Here is a 15,124-nt window from a genome sequence, read left to right as displayed (position 1 = left end):
ATTGGCAGAAAGTATACTCCATTCCCTTGAAAGTCCCAGCTTCATTATCGTCTTCAAAGCTCTAGTATATACCAGTTCAGGGGATCATACTTGCATCCATAACATGCCTGCCATCTCCCTGTGATTTGGTGTCTCTTCCAACATGCCAGCTTTTCCTGTGTCTTCCCAAAGTCAAAAGAACGAGGAAGGCACCCTGTCAGAATCTCAAGCCAGGGCTTTTGTGAGGACCCTACTTGATGGAATAATCCCTCACCTGTGTTGAAGCATTGTAGACAATGCTTGAAATGGGGATGGTAGAACTGTTAGATAAGACAGTAAAGTTAGCTGGCTCCTTGTCCATTCCGAAGATTGTGATATTTGTAAACATGAGGTTGTTTGGGTCCATGTAATTATTGTTTGTAATCTTTGCCTGAAGATGGTTCTAAAAAAAAAAGTCAATTTGGAGATTAGAAACATCACATACAATGTCATTCTGCGATCTGAAGCTTTTCCTGTGCTCACTTAAGTAGCAAAAATACTAAAATTGAAGCCTATCTTTTTCTCTATGTAATGTTGCCAGGAGAGTGTCAGGGAAAAGATTGCTCAAGCTCTTAACATCCTAAAGCTTTTAATACTATTTCATATTAGTCTTGGTTCACTGATTCTTTACTGTATTCTATTACTCAGGTAATATGATGCTGACATTATGAGAGTTTAAATGGATATAATGGATATTTAGAAAGCAAACCAAAGATAGAAGTACAGCCAGTGACCCACCAGGACACAAAGCTAAAGACACATGTACGAAGTGTCATCACAAAACATGATGAATGTTTATATTTTTAAAATACATATTGACACTAATTCCCCTCAAAGATTTCTCATCTAAAATACATTTTTTCATTTTTCCTCATCATTTCTTTTCCTTTTTTTTTTTTTATCGGTACCAGGGTTCCTCATCATTTCTAAAGCAGTAGAGAAGTCCTTTTTCATGACTGTCATTAATTTTGCTGTCCTGGCAGCCTTGATGTCCGAATCAATGCAAAAGATTTATTTATCTTTCAAGGTCATTTTTACTTTGAGAGAGAGTCACATAATGCATCATCAAGTGAATAAGGTATATGAGGATATACTGTAATGTTTTTATTTCGCAGAAGTGGATGTGTATGTTTTGAATCAATTCAGAACATAGAACCACCCATAAAAAGGCACTCAGGAAATAGGACTTTCATGCTTCAGAAAATGCCAAGAATGATAGATGTATGTTCAAAGAAAGGGGGGATATTTTGAGAGTGATTAAAGGCAATGTGCCTATCACTGTAATATTTTTTAAATTTTTAAACATTCACCATATATTTTGATTACACCTCATACACAAAGTCCCCAAATAATTTTTATTTTACTTTATTAATAAAGACAAGAGCTAACCTCTATGAAACCCACTATGTTCTATGTACTGTGCTAAGTATTTTCTAGGTAATATCTCATTCAAATATCCCAGAAGACTGTGGGATTAAAACAAAAATTTTTTCACTTCTCAGATGAGGATACTGATGCACAGAGAAGTTAAAATGACTTATTTAGAGAACCACAGTCCAAAAGTGATAAAACTAACCTAGGCAAAGATGAAGGTAGAAGTGAACACTAAAGAAAAAAAGGGACATATCAGTGATTACAGAGAAAAGCACTCCCACACAAATGTGCCCCCAGAATACTTGACAGAGGGGCCAAAGAAATACAATAGAGAAAAAGAGTCATTTCAACAAAAGGTGCTAGATCAAGGCTCTGCCTAAACAAAAAATGGAGCTTTGACTTAAACCTCATATTTTATACATAAATAACTTAAAATAATCACAGTATTACATGGAAAAGTGAAAAATGGTATTTTTAGAAAAATATAAAATATTGAGGATCTAGATTTGGGAACAAAAAGCATGACTCATAAAATATAATAATGATCAATTATGTCCACCAAGATCAATTAATCTTGTGAAAGACTCTCTGTCAAGAGAATGAAAACAGAAACCTGGAAATAGAAGAAAAAGTTCGCCAACCACATATACAACAGAGGACTGGTACTGAACATGTACAAGTGATGTCAAAACTGAACAGTTAAGAAAACAGAAGCCAAATAATCCAAGTAGAAAATGGTGAAATGATTGAATAGATACTTAACCTAAAATGCAAATGGAAAAAGGCCTATGAAAAAGGTTTCCAGTATCATCAGACACTGGAGAAACACAGACTAATGTCACAAAGAGATATCATCACACAGTTATCAGAAGGGGCAAGATGAAAAGTAGTGACAACATCTAATGCTGGAGATGAAGCAGAGAAATTAGATCATCAGTGTACTGCAGGTGGAAACTGATGGGTTCTGCGCCTATAAGACTCTGCCAACTCAATATGGTGCCTGCCCAACATGGTGCTGACCCCTAAAACAACAGCATGTCTCTCCTACACTAAATCCCGTGCTCCTCTTGTGGTCCCAAAACAATAAATTTTCGGTCTCCCTTTTGTGCACATGCCAAAAGCCCTCCAATCCCCCTCCAGACACCATCTACTGAGGCAGTCTCTACTCTGTACTCCAAAAAGTCCTCCAGTCCTCTCCCTACATGATGACCTGTCCACTCATATAGTATCCCAGGCCCATAAAATCTACTTCTGGGCTTTGTCTCCTTTGAGGGTTTTTGCAATCTCCAGCAGCCCTCCTGCACCAGCAATAAAGGCCCTCTTTTACCTCTGTCTTTGTCTCTCAACTGGGCCAAAAAATCTAATAGAAATTTGTAACAGTACAGTCATTGTGGAAAATAATTTTCAAGTTTCTTATAAAACTAAACATGCCCTAATATAAGACCAACAAGTGGACACTTGGACATCTGTATCTGAAAAAAAAAATTGAAAACATACATTATACCCAAATCTGTATGCAAATTTTCATAGCATTTTCATTTTAATTAGAATAGTCAATTACTAGAAAGAATCAGATCTCATTGTTCAAGTGAATGTATAACAAAACATGATATAAATATACTTTGGAATGCTTTTTAAAAATAGAAAGGAACAAAATACAACAACTTGGTAGAATTTGGAGGGAATTATGCTGAATAAAAGAGTTTTTTACATGCCATTTGATTCAATTTTTACAAGCATTCTTGGGAAGACAAAGTTAAAGAGAACAGCTTAACGGTTGCCAGGAGCCAACAAAAAGGCAAAGACAGGAGGTAAGCTGGTATAAGAATAACAGGAAGGATCTTTGTGGAGATAGTCCGTATCTTCTTAAAATCAGTACCAATATCCTGGCTGTGAAATTACACCACACTTCTCTAAGTTGTTACCATCAGGGAAATCTGCATAAAGGGCAGATGGAAAACTGCCATTGTTTGTTACATCATAGAGGCAATTAATTACCTCAAATTAAAGTCTTAATAAAAGATTTTTTTAGAAAGAACATAGAAATAAGGGATAACAATCCCTAAAATATAAATCCCTGTCCATACACAATCTATTTTCTAAGAAAAGCAAGTGAGGATTATCCAATTTTCTGCTAGTCCTGCACCCTTGTCTTCCTCTTGGTCCCTTGTGAAACAGAAATGAAGTAAGTGACGATCTGTATCCTGTAGTTTTTGAAAGCTACCACATGATGCCTTTGCTGAAAGCCAAGTCCTTAAGGGCTGGAAAGGAAAAGCAAACCTCGAAAGGCACTGCAAGTCTCACTAGCATTTGCTAGTCTTTGATTTCTTGATGATTGCCATTCTTTCTGGAGTAAGATGGAATCTTAGTAGTGTTTTAATTTGCATTTCTCTCGTTCATGGCAATTTAAGCTAGTATAATAATTGTGGGATCAGTATAGAGATTCCTCAAAAAACTGATACAGAAATTCCATTCAACCTAGTTATTCCCCATCTAGCTACATTTCCTAAAGAGTTAAAGGCATCATACCACAGTGACACATGCATATCCAAGTTTCTGTCAACACAATTCATATTAGCTAAACCTTAGAAGCAGCCTGTATGTCCACCAACCCCATACTTGCACTCCTCAATGACATATTTTGAAAGTCAGAACCCATCACATAAAGTTCAAAGGTAGTGACATTTTTCCTGAGGAAAAAATCATCATTTCAGCACAGAACTCATACATCTGCTACTGACGATGCATTTTCGTATTAACTAGAATTCTCTCTGGCACTAACAAAACCAAACACTGTCTAAAGTTTACATGGGAAATCATCAATATAAAAACAAAAACTCAAAAATCAATCACAGCAAGAGTGCATATAAGATATATGTTCCTTGGAATCGGTACTTACAGAAGTAACAGAGAAATCATACATAATATACTTCTTTTCATCTACAGAATCTGGAAGAGAAAGATGTGTGTATCCATAAGTACAGGAAGCAGAGGAACAGGGAGTTACCCTCTGCCTCTAAATTATCTTTGTATCTATTCTGTTCATCTAAGATCTCCCCATTTTTATCAACCTGCACAAAATTTTCTGGTACTTTGTATTACCATTTTTCAGGCATTTATAACATTTTGGTTTGCACTATCAATATCTATGCAGATCACAGGTTTTGTACTAGACTGAGGATGAATTCCTCAAAGCATCATTTATATCACTTTCATCTTTATGTTCCTTGCATAAATGTAATCATAAATAGCAATTAAACATTAATAAATTCTAATTCTTTTTATCTGTATTCATACATTTATTTTCAACACTACATGTTCGCAATACATGTTACATTCCTTGCATGGATCCAAAGCATGTTTATAACACATCTTAGTTACTTTTTTCATCCACTTACCCTCCTTCTTCTCCTTCCCTCACCTCTTGGTCCCCTTACAATTTGAGAAAAAGCTGTCTCTCTACTTCCTATTACCTATCTTTAATTTGCTCTTTTTATAATTCTATCCATTGAAGGATTTTTATATAATGACAAACTATAAGTTCATATAAAGTTTTTATATGAAATCACTACAGAGAAAAAAAACCTACTACAAACTAGAACATTTCTATCTCAGTCTTGTCTAAAGCAAGTACTTTTACAAAGCTTTTAATAAAATGTATTGCTTCATAATGATATCCACTGGAGAGAATAAGTAAGCTAAATGCAATAATGGCTGTTGTTTTGGTGGTATCAATAACATAAAGTGCACATTTGAAGTATATCTGAACCCATTGCACTTGGCATATGAAACTTTCAGAATAACCTTTAACTCACTAGCTCTAAGCTTCAGGAATAAATGACATGATAACAGAGATAGCTCTTTACCTCCAGCTATGGGCCCACGAGGAAGCCTACCTTTAGAGACACCATCATCCCAGTACAGCTCTCCTCTTGCTTCTCTCTTATAGTCCAAGGCAACAATGAGTCCCAGAGGATTCTTTCGACTGAGAAGAGCAAATCCCATTTTCCAAGAATGAAGAACAGACGGAAATATGCAAAATCAGCCCTTTTAATCCAGGGACTGGTCTCCCCATAATCTACCTCACAGACTGAATACATAGCAACATTGTATGAAAACACAAGAGTTTGGGATAGACAGACAGCATAGTTTAGTAGAAAGAACATAAGGAGAACGATAGAGGGAGGCAGTTCCTGTTGAAATCTGGGTTTGTGATTATACTGATGAGTATTTTATTGGGTGCTTACCATGTACTAGATACTTAAGTATCCTACATACTAAATACATACATATATATGTTATTATTTATATTCATTCATATATTATTTACATTCATATAATAATAATGCTTAAAAGTCAGATTAGCATCTTCCCTAGTTTACTAATACTACACAAAATCATAACAAAGTCAGTCACCCACAATTACCTGTTTGGTGTGCTATAAACCCAGGGCTTAAACTCAAATTGTCTCCAAAATCTGAGCTCTTAAACTCCAAGATATGTCAGTTTTCACATGCAACTCTTCTCTCCCTTTCAATTTCTGCTTTCTAATCTCTGCTCTCTCATGCACTAGGGAATATACCTAAGGATACTTTCTGGCCATAGAAATCCTCATAGATGATTACTCAGGTCCTATAATATAATTTAATCCAAATGTAAAGGACCGTAGAAATGAAAAGGAATTACTGCTACATTTATCTCCATGTAAGAGGACTTGGATGCCAATTCTGAATGGAGGAGAGGAAGATTGCTGAGTGGAGGTTTTTCCCTGGTCCTACTTGCCTCCACCCATAATGTCCTGCACAGAAGAGCACCAGAGTAAAAACAAACAGGAGCTTACCTTGTCGCTGTGGTTGTGTTTGGCTGCTGGGTGGGGAATATGTAGCCCCCTCGAAGGTGGAGCCCTATCCTGTCACCAGGGAGTGGCATATCCATAAACTGTTTCCTCTGCTGAACAGGCACTCCCTAATTAGCAAAACAGAGACAGAGCAGATAACTGACTGAGAGGGCTTGGAATCCTTAGAAATCATCTAGTTCAGTTGCCTCATCTTAAAGAAGAGGAGACTGAAGTGATGTCCTCCAGATATACAGGTAGTACAGGGCAGAGCTCAAACTCAAACGACCTACTTTCCCTTCCTTTCACCACATTCTGTGATACTGTTTCCACATTCTATGCTCCCCAAAGGTCCATGTGTTAATGGCTTTGTCCGTAGCTTCATGCTGTTGGGAAGTGATGGAAGCCTTAAGTGGTGGGCCCTAATGGGAAGTTTTAGGTCATTGGGAGTTCATCCAATAGGCACTGTGGGACCCCAGATCTCCTTTCTCTCTTCTAACTCCTAGCAGTAAGTGAGTGATTTTACTCCACCAACACTACCATCATGATGTACTATGTTAGCCCCAAAGCAAAGAGGCCAGTTCATCAAGGCCTAAAACTTCCCAAACTGTGAATGCAAATAAATCTTCTCTCTTTATAAGTTTATCAGCAAAAGTATTTGCTATAGTATCAGACATACGACTAACACGCTATTTTAACAACTGACCTTGAATTCTCTGTTATCAAAAAGCCAATAACTAGTGTTAATAGCTAAACAGTTACCAGATTGACACAGTGAATTTCTACAAACTTATTCCAGATATTAAATCATTTCATTTTATATTAGGAAAAGTCTTCTAGTATGGTCAGAATGTTGATGTCTCCCTAAAATTCATTGGAATCTAATACCCAACTGTGATAGTATTACAAAATGAGTCTTTTGGGTAATTGATTAAGTCATGAACTCTCAGTAAGAAGCTGCCATTGATGAAGCAAAGTGAGCCTTTACTGGACCCTGAATTTCCCGGGGCCTTGACCTTGGACTCTCAACCTCCAGAACTATTAGCAGTAAATTTCTGCAGTTTACTAATTACCCAGGGTACAGCATTTTGTTATACTCTCCTCGAGCACTAAGACAACTCCCATGATTAACTAAATATAAAACTTCATAGCATTATTCTATCCCAAGTTCCCAAAATTGCTGGTTTAGAATTGCCTCCTGCTAGAGACAGATCTCAAAGAGAACTGGAGCCACTTCACTTACAGTCTCATAGTTATACCAGATGGCGTCTGGTATGTATGCTTTCACATGGTCCACACCCTGAGGAGACAAAAGCAATGCACACATTAGCATCCCCCAATACATACACCTTCACTGTATAGAACACCTTCACTGTAAATGGTCATCTGAACAATTGTAAGGCAGAGATGAGGTCATCCCATTCTACTCATGAAAATACAGAAATGTAGAGAGGTTGAAAGTTTTTCAAAGCAAAACTTTACCTAGACATTGTTTGTTTTGCTTTAATACTCCTAAATTTTCTAGGAGAAACACAGAGAGTTAATTCACTGGATCATTTAAGCTGAGAGTTGAGAGAAGACTCAACCAGCCAGATCCTCAGGAAGTTTTTCAGCAGGGCTACTTCTTTGTTGGCAGGACCAATCATCAGATGATGTACCTGAAACTTCAGCTCAAAGGGTCTTAACATGCATACATTGGCAATATTTCATGCTAAGAATCTGATTAGTATAATCCTGATCCTCCTTCTGTACTTCTCATTTCTTTTCTGGCTCAAATCACTCTTAGTTGGACACATGTGGTCCTTTACACATGGTCTTCACCCTACTTCTTCCTCTTCTTCACACCTCTTTTTCCAACCACACCTCTTTTTCCAATCTCTTTTTCCAACCCAACCCAATCCTCACAGCACAACCCATATGGATGAGGAAACACAGACAGAGACAGTTAGCACAGCAAGGCACTTAAAGGCTATATTAGTGCCATAGTCATGTGCCTAGGGACTCAGGATTCAAGAAACTTTACAACATGGAAATTGTTTTGTTTTCTGGGACATTAGGACCAAGAATTACTATTGTTCTAATTTCTAAACTTTTATGATCTCTCATTTATATTCATTTTTAGATTTAAATATAATCATAGATACTAGGAGTCTAGCTTACTCAGTTATAAAACCGCAAAAATAACTGCAATATCCCACTCCATTATTTACATTACAAACATACTTCATGTAAAACAGGTGTGATGAGGAGTCCAGGTCCCCATAAGAACTGCTCATGCACATCCCATGTGGCTGGGTCCTGGTAGAACCTTGAAAACAGAGAGCTGGATGATGAATGTAGAATTTCCAACACAGGATGACAGCACACTCTGTCCTAGGTGACCTTGTTACCACTAATGAGGTAAAGTGAAACTGGATGCTGAAGGTGATTAGGAAACTCACTCATGCATCACGGGCCTTGCTACTGTCTCCCCCAGAGTGTGAGCACGGTAGAAGAGGGTGTAGAGATAGGGCAGCAATGTGTAGCGGATATTCAAATAATGTCTGGAGGAATTCAATAGCAGAGAGTCAAAACCAAAGGCAGCTGGGTCCTGGTCCTAGAAGGAAATGGAAGCAATTACTGTTTCTATCATAGTTTATAAGTTCTCTGATGCTAAGAAACTTTCCTGAATGGAAATAGTCATGTTCTCCCACCTCAGTAATTCAAGAGCGTTTCCCAAACTGAAAGGATCTTGGTCCTATTCCTTTGTTTTACAACTGAAAAAATAAGTAAAAGTTCATATGCAGGTAGGTTTTCACTTGACACGTGTCTACTGAGGGCAGGATACATCAGCCTCAGAATGAAAAAGGATTCCCACAGAGGCTGGCATATACATAGGGGGACATAGTAGATCCTGCACCTTCCACAGCCACCCCAATTTATTTAATGTGAATTTTCATATTTCACTTGGAAGATACTAATAAGTTCTATTAAACTTAGCTGTACTGCTAAAAATATTTCAAACCATTGTCGTAAGCCACATTCCCTGCTATCATGATCCATAACTCATCCTTTCCTTGACGTGCATTTTAATGAATTTTAAATTTAAAAACTGTCATGAAAACCTAGACATTTTCTGCTGTAATAGTTTTATTATCACAATTTGTTTTATTTTCTCTATCCCAAATATAATGACTTCTATTTGTTATGCAATATATCATATTGCATATGTAAAGAAATCATAACAGGTTTTAGCAGATTTTATTTAAACCCATTAAAAGAGAAAGGTAATTTTCTTATAACCAGGAGATAGAAATTTTCTGTCCTTGGTTGGCGCTCAAGCCTCTAGTTTTCTTTATAATGTGAAAGATGCTAAAGACACACATGCTATATTTAGACTGTATTACTGGTACTAAATTTTGAAGAAATTTGTATAATTTATTCATTTGGTTTTTTCCCTAAAATGCCTATCTTCTCACTAAATATGTTTATCCTTGACCCCCAACCCAAGGCTCATGAAATTTCTGAGATAAGGCAAAAGAAAACAATATTGCATATCACCAGTCACTCTAGCTCTCCACCGAGAAAGACTAGAGCCACTCTCTCCACTGGTGGTCACAGTCCTTGTAAATAGTACTAGACATTTGAAAAGTGCTAGTAAGACTGAGGGACTAAACCTTTAACTTTATTGACTTGTGGTTAACTTAAATATAAATTTAAGACTGAACTGATTTAAAATATTTTACCCCTCAAGTGTCATTATTTTGATAGCATTATACTTAACTGTTAAAATGCAACATATAGAGATGTGACCAAACTGTAAAATTCATACTGAATTTTGAATAGTTGGTGGGAAGAAATATAAAATAGCCCAATACAGCCTGTGTTAAACACAGACTGAAATAATTATGCTATGAATAAGCTGAGTTATATGAACTATATTTTAAATACCCTCTGTTTCATTTATCTTTCTACATTTAAATTTTGGACTGGCGTGCATAGCTCTTACTCTAACTCTTTCAGAAAGAACTAGTTTAGAATGAAAATTAGCACTTTTTAACCTAGCCACCTGAGTGAGCTGAGGGTTTGTATTCATACAAGTCTTTAAGCCATCTCTCTCCATGAAGAGCACCCGCCTTACCTGCTCCCAATCACCAGCTTAGACAATCAGAGATGGTTCATCTCTCTCTCTTCCTAGACCAGAAGTGGGTAGGAAATCCCAAAGATAAAAAACAAAAACTTTGAAGATTTTGCTCTTAATCCTTTCAAGTTTGAGAATTGTCATTGCCAAAGTCAAGAGTTGCAGCTAAAATCATCATCAGGAAATTACTCTACCGAGTCTATTAAAAGTTAAATTATTCAATCTAAATTATTTCAGTGGGAGATTATTTCATTTAGAGAAAGGAGCCCCACCTTACTTTCCCCTGCACTACCATAAATACCTCAAGAGGCACTTTGCATCCGCTTCTATCTACTTGCTTATCAAAAATTTTATTTTGAAAAAAGAGGATAAAGGCGGATGGATCATGTGAAGTAGTGTATGTGTGTTAGGGGGTACCTCTCAAGCTGTTCATAAGGAGTGTTCTGTTCTGTCACAACAAAGTGAAGCCTGTTCAGATCACTGGCCTGCAGCTCCCTAAATTCTTCTTCCCCACTGCCCTGTATTATGGTAGTCTCCTTTCTATTAATTGGAGTAAAAAATAAATCTCATATAAGATGATAATGGGAGTGAGAGAAACACCATAGAAAATTTAACAGATCTTGATAATATCACCCAATATTATCCATCTTCTGCAGTTAGGATCAACCCATAGCATTTTCTTCAGACCCCCTTGGCAAACAAGAAGATTATACAATCTAAAAATCTTTTATCACTTCTCCTGGGGAACTTACATGGAAATCAAGCCCATTGTGGTTTCTTGATAATGGATAAAATGTTCCTAGCTGCATCCACCTTCTGCAGAGCTCTTCTGTGACATTTCTTGTATAACCACAGATGTTAGCACCAACCTGGAGAATTAGCACACATAGAGAGCAGTGGTCACTAAGAGAACTGAACATACTGACTGTTTTCTTGTGTGATAAAAGACAATCTCTATTGCTATCACTCAATACTTAAAGAGACCTCAGAGTACCAGGACAAGCCTCCCACCACATAAGAGAAGAAATGAAGTATACAACATAGAACAGAATTAGAAGGAGAAGACTGACTCATGGTGTAGACATTGGTTAAAGACTATGGTTGTAGACAACTGAAAATAGAGGGCTGCTCCTCATTGTTCAGTTCCCAATTTCATACTTCCTTTTGAGTGATGCTCTCTGGATAGGATTTTTCTGTCAGTGATAACATATTTTATTCATGATGCTTCTTTCTTATCTCCAGAGAGTCCATGGATGAAACTGAGAAAACTAGCTTTCCACATGCAGAAGACTGAATTTAGACCCATATCTCTCACCATGTACTACACTACAATCAAACTACATCAAAGATCTATGTTAAAAAAGATGGAAAAGAAAATAAGTAAAACTCTTGAGGGCATAGGCATAGGCAAGACTTTTTGAATAGACTCCAAGTTTTCATGAGAAATAACATCAAGAATCAACAAGTGGAATCATATCAAATTAAAAAATTTCTGCACAGCAAAGGAAACAACCAATGGAGTGAAAAGATAACTTACAGAATGGGAAAAAATTGCCAGTTATTCTTTGGACAGAGGACTAATGTCTAGAATATGTGTTAATCTAAAAAAACATCAGATCCCCCTATGACAAAGCTTTATCATCCTGTTTTTAAAAGGCAGATCAATCAGAGAAATTAAGCTTTTCAACACATCACAAAAGGATATATGCTTCTTAGTTTTTAAACACCCTCAAATACTGGTAGTGGAAAGAGTTTCAAAAGACAAAGGGTTAAATTCCTTGGACAAGAATGGGCTCACCATGGGAATACCAAACAAGTTAAACTCAAGGATACTGGGAATTGACCACTGGAGGTCATCCCACGTGGCTGCATTGTCTCCCAACCAATGAGCAGCAAATTTTCCAGATCCAGCAAAAGTTGAACGAGATAAGATGAAGTTCCTAGTACTGGGGAAAATATTCTCCATGGCCCTGAAAAGAAATACAGCCAATTGAGTATAAGGTGAGCATGAAAGGGTGCAATGGGCTTTTCCACCTAACTGGAAACACCTTCATAGTGTCAAAAACCAGGTGTACAAACTAGTTAGCATTTTTAAGTTTCTTTCACACTTCTGGGTACAGTTTCAGACCTCTTATGTTTCAGATCTCCCATAATTTTGTCTGGGCTGTTATCCTCCTGATTATATTTTCTCTCTTGTTAAATCAAGTTGTTGTCTTGCCCTTTTAGTGGACAATAGATTGATTCCACATGTTGGTTTTTTGCCTCATTTTCTGCCACAAAACAAGGTTTTTCTAACTTCCCTTGATTGCATGCCTTGCTGTTTAGGCATAATCTGTATTAGCACAACACCAGCACACACAGTGGAACTCTATGTCCTCACTTACACTTGGTGTTGGCTAGCAGACAAGTCACTTTTATTACACTTGCTAAAGATTTATTGCTCTCTGCAATCATCTGTCACGGAAGAAACATAGTCCAGTCTACAAGGAGTGAAACTGAAACACAAATGAAAACATTTGAAGTTGCAGTTTAGAGGAGGCCAATATACAAACATAGATCAGATAACATTCACGTTTTCCCAGTTTTGAGAAAAATTGATTCAGAGTTCCTTAATCTTTTCCATTTGCCAGATCTGGTTCATGCCATAATTCCTGAGAGTATCTGTTCTCTTTTGCTTTTAGCTTCCCTAGTTTGCCCAATGACCTCTGTCCCCCAACTATGGTTCCAGTTAAGATTCAGCCAAGTGTTCCTCAGTCCTATGACTTTAGCTCACATGAAGTCCAATGTAACTTCAGTATACATACTACTCATAAGGCTAAGAACACAGGAGAGACTTTGCCCTCAAGGAACTTACAGTTCAGCCAGAAAAATTGACCATCTAAAATTATGATGCATTCTTGTTGAATATTAAACATATTGTAATTGAGAAACAGCACAAAAAAGGAGAAGATATTTTTCTAAACAGTCAATAAGGCTTTCACACTGACAACCTAGATAGCTCTTGTTTGCTAACATCTGTGGTTATACAAGAAATGTCACAGGACAAGAAAGGCTATGTTGTGTATGACAAACAGCACATGAAAAATTTGAACTTGGAAGCAACAAAAACGTTGCATATTACCTAAAGCATGAGAAGTACCAAAGATGTGAGAAATTTAGGTAATGGATTATCTTGTGCTAAGGTGATTAAACTTTTTTTATAGAGAAAACCGTCAGTTACAAAGAATTTTACATCAGGAAAACAATGAGAAAAAATTGTGCTTCAGAAAGACTGCTTTTACCACTGAATAAAATAGTGTGCATCTTAAACTAAATATAACTCTGTGTCCATAGTGTGCATATATTCAGAACACTCAGAGATCTTGTTAAAATTCAGACTCTGATCTCGAAGGTCTAGGTTGAGGTCGAAGATACTACATTTGTAATATATGTTTCCTGACAACACCGACACTGTGGTCCTAGGGCCATACTTCTAATATAAAAAGTAGAGGATAAATCAATTGATAATTAAAGCCAAGGGAGGCTGGTGATGGGTGAAGCATAACAACTTATGTGGGAGGTGAAATGACCTTAAGAAAGATGTGACCACAGGAAAAAGATGAGACATGGTTATAGCGATGTTTCCAAAGTAGAAAATTTATTTTATGTGGGTTATAGAAATGTTTAAAAAATAGTGGGCTAATTTTATGTGGGAACATGAAATAAAGAAAGAGTAATCCAAAGTTTCTCACTTGGGAGTCTAGGAGCACATGGCAAGAGCTAACTTCCAGTTGGGATCTCAGTGCTTCACACAGTATTGCCTGTGAGTATCCTTGAAATAATGATGCTCTGTAACCATAAGCTAATTATGTATTGTCCTCTACAGAAACCAAAGTTTTATAAGAGAGGGCCTCTAAAGTACCCTATAAGATCAGCTTCCATATCCTGATAGCTGCAAATAATATTTAAATAATATAACTGTGAAAGAAAAGAAAATCCCTCTACCTTCCACCTCCCACCTTCCAATTCTGGAATCAGAAAAGGGCCAAGTGCTTACACATTGGTAGCTTTTGCCATGGAGTAGCCATACAAGCTATGGACATCATAGTGAAAGCCCTCGTGAAACTCTGTGTCCATGCAGAGGGTCCCGGAGAACAGAAAACCATCCAGGATTTCTAGGAGGAAACATTATCAGTAAGGCACTTATCCATCCATCAACTTTAAACACAGTCATCATCCAGCATTTTTCTTCTAGGTTATTATACCTTCCCTCCCAATCTCTACCCCACAAAATCTTTTCCAGGTTTTCAATTCTATCCTGAATATCACTTTTTACCTGGGACCTACCCAGAGCTCCTCCATGTGTTTTCAAAGTTAATTTGGATTCCTTTGAATGCATTAAGGACAGTTAAGAGTGAAAGCAAGTGATTTATTATTCAAACCTGATGAGCCATGGGCACTTGGTCTGAGATTAAATATAAAACACATATTGTGTGTCTACATCTACTCAAGTAAGAATTAAGTATGCAATTAAAGACAGGAGGGCAATGAAAGAGAACATTTTCAATCTTATATTGTAGATCTCACTCACACTTTTAAAACAGCAGAAAATGGGATGAGTCACTTGGGTGTTCTCATGAAAAAGAATTCAAATCCTGGCTCTGAGAATGCTCAAGATTCTATTACATTTTCCCTTTTTCAGTCCTTTTTCTGCCTCGACCTACAGTCTCCTTCCTTCCCCTTTTCTCTGTGGACCCACACCAGAGTCATATCTGTCTTCCTTCACAAAACTTTGCCCA

The 15,124-nt window shown here is 37.0% G+C and overlaps 1 protein-coding gene across 1 annotated transcript in view; it reads right to left on the bottom strand.

Annotated features, from left to right (window-relative positions):
* Positions 1-15,124, bottom strand: part of Mgam2 (maltase-glucoamylase 2 (putative)) — a 79,880-nt gene that overhangs the window by 36,457 nt on the left and 28,299 nt on the right. Inside the window, exons 15-24 of the mRNA XM_063250637.1 lie at positions 14,383-14,500; positions 12,145-12,316; positions 11,099-11,215; positions 8,668-8,822; positions 8,450-8,534; positions 7,470-7,526; positions 6,233-6,357; positions 5,289-5,377; positions 4,292-4,341; positions 254-421 (exon numbers count right to left, since the gene is read on the bottom strand). Of these exons, the coding sequence (XP_063106707.1) occupies positions 254-421; positions 4,292-4,341; positions 5,289-5,377; positions 6,233-6,357; positions 7,470-7,526; positions 8,450-8,534; positions 8,668-8,822; positions 11,099-11,215; positions 12,145-12,316; positions 14,383-14,500 (1,136 nt within the window). The remainder of the gene's footprint in view (positions 1-253; positions 422-4,291; positions 4,342-5,288; positions 5,378-6,232; positions 6,358-7,469; positions 7,527-8,449; positions 8,535-8,667; positions 8,823-11,098; positions 11,216-12,144; positions 12,317-14,382; positions 14,501-15,124) is intronic.

Source organism: Cavia porcellus, unplaced genomic scaffold (genome assembly GCF_034190915.1).
Source record: "Cavia porcellus strain 051 isolate PalLab524CR breed Dunkin Hartley unplaced genomic scaffold, mCavPor4.1 scaffold_6, whole genome shotgun sequence".
Classification (NCBI taxonomy): Eukaryota; Metazoa; Chordata; class Mammalia; order Rodentia; family Caviidae; genus Cavia; species Cavia porcellus.
The sequence above is the reverse complement of the archived record's forward strand: the minus strand, read 5'-3'. Positions and strand labels throughout refer to the sequence as shown.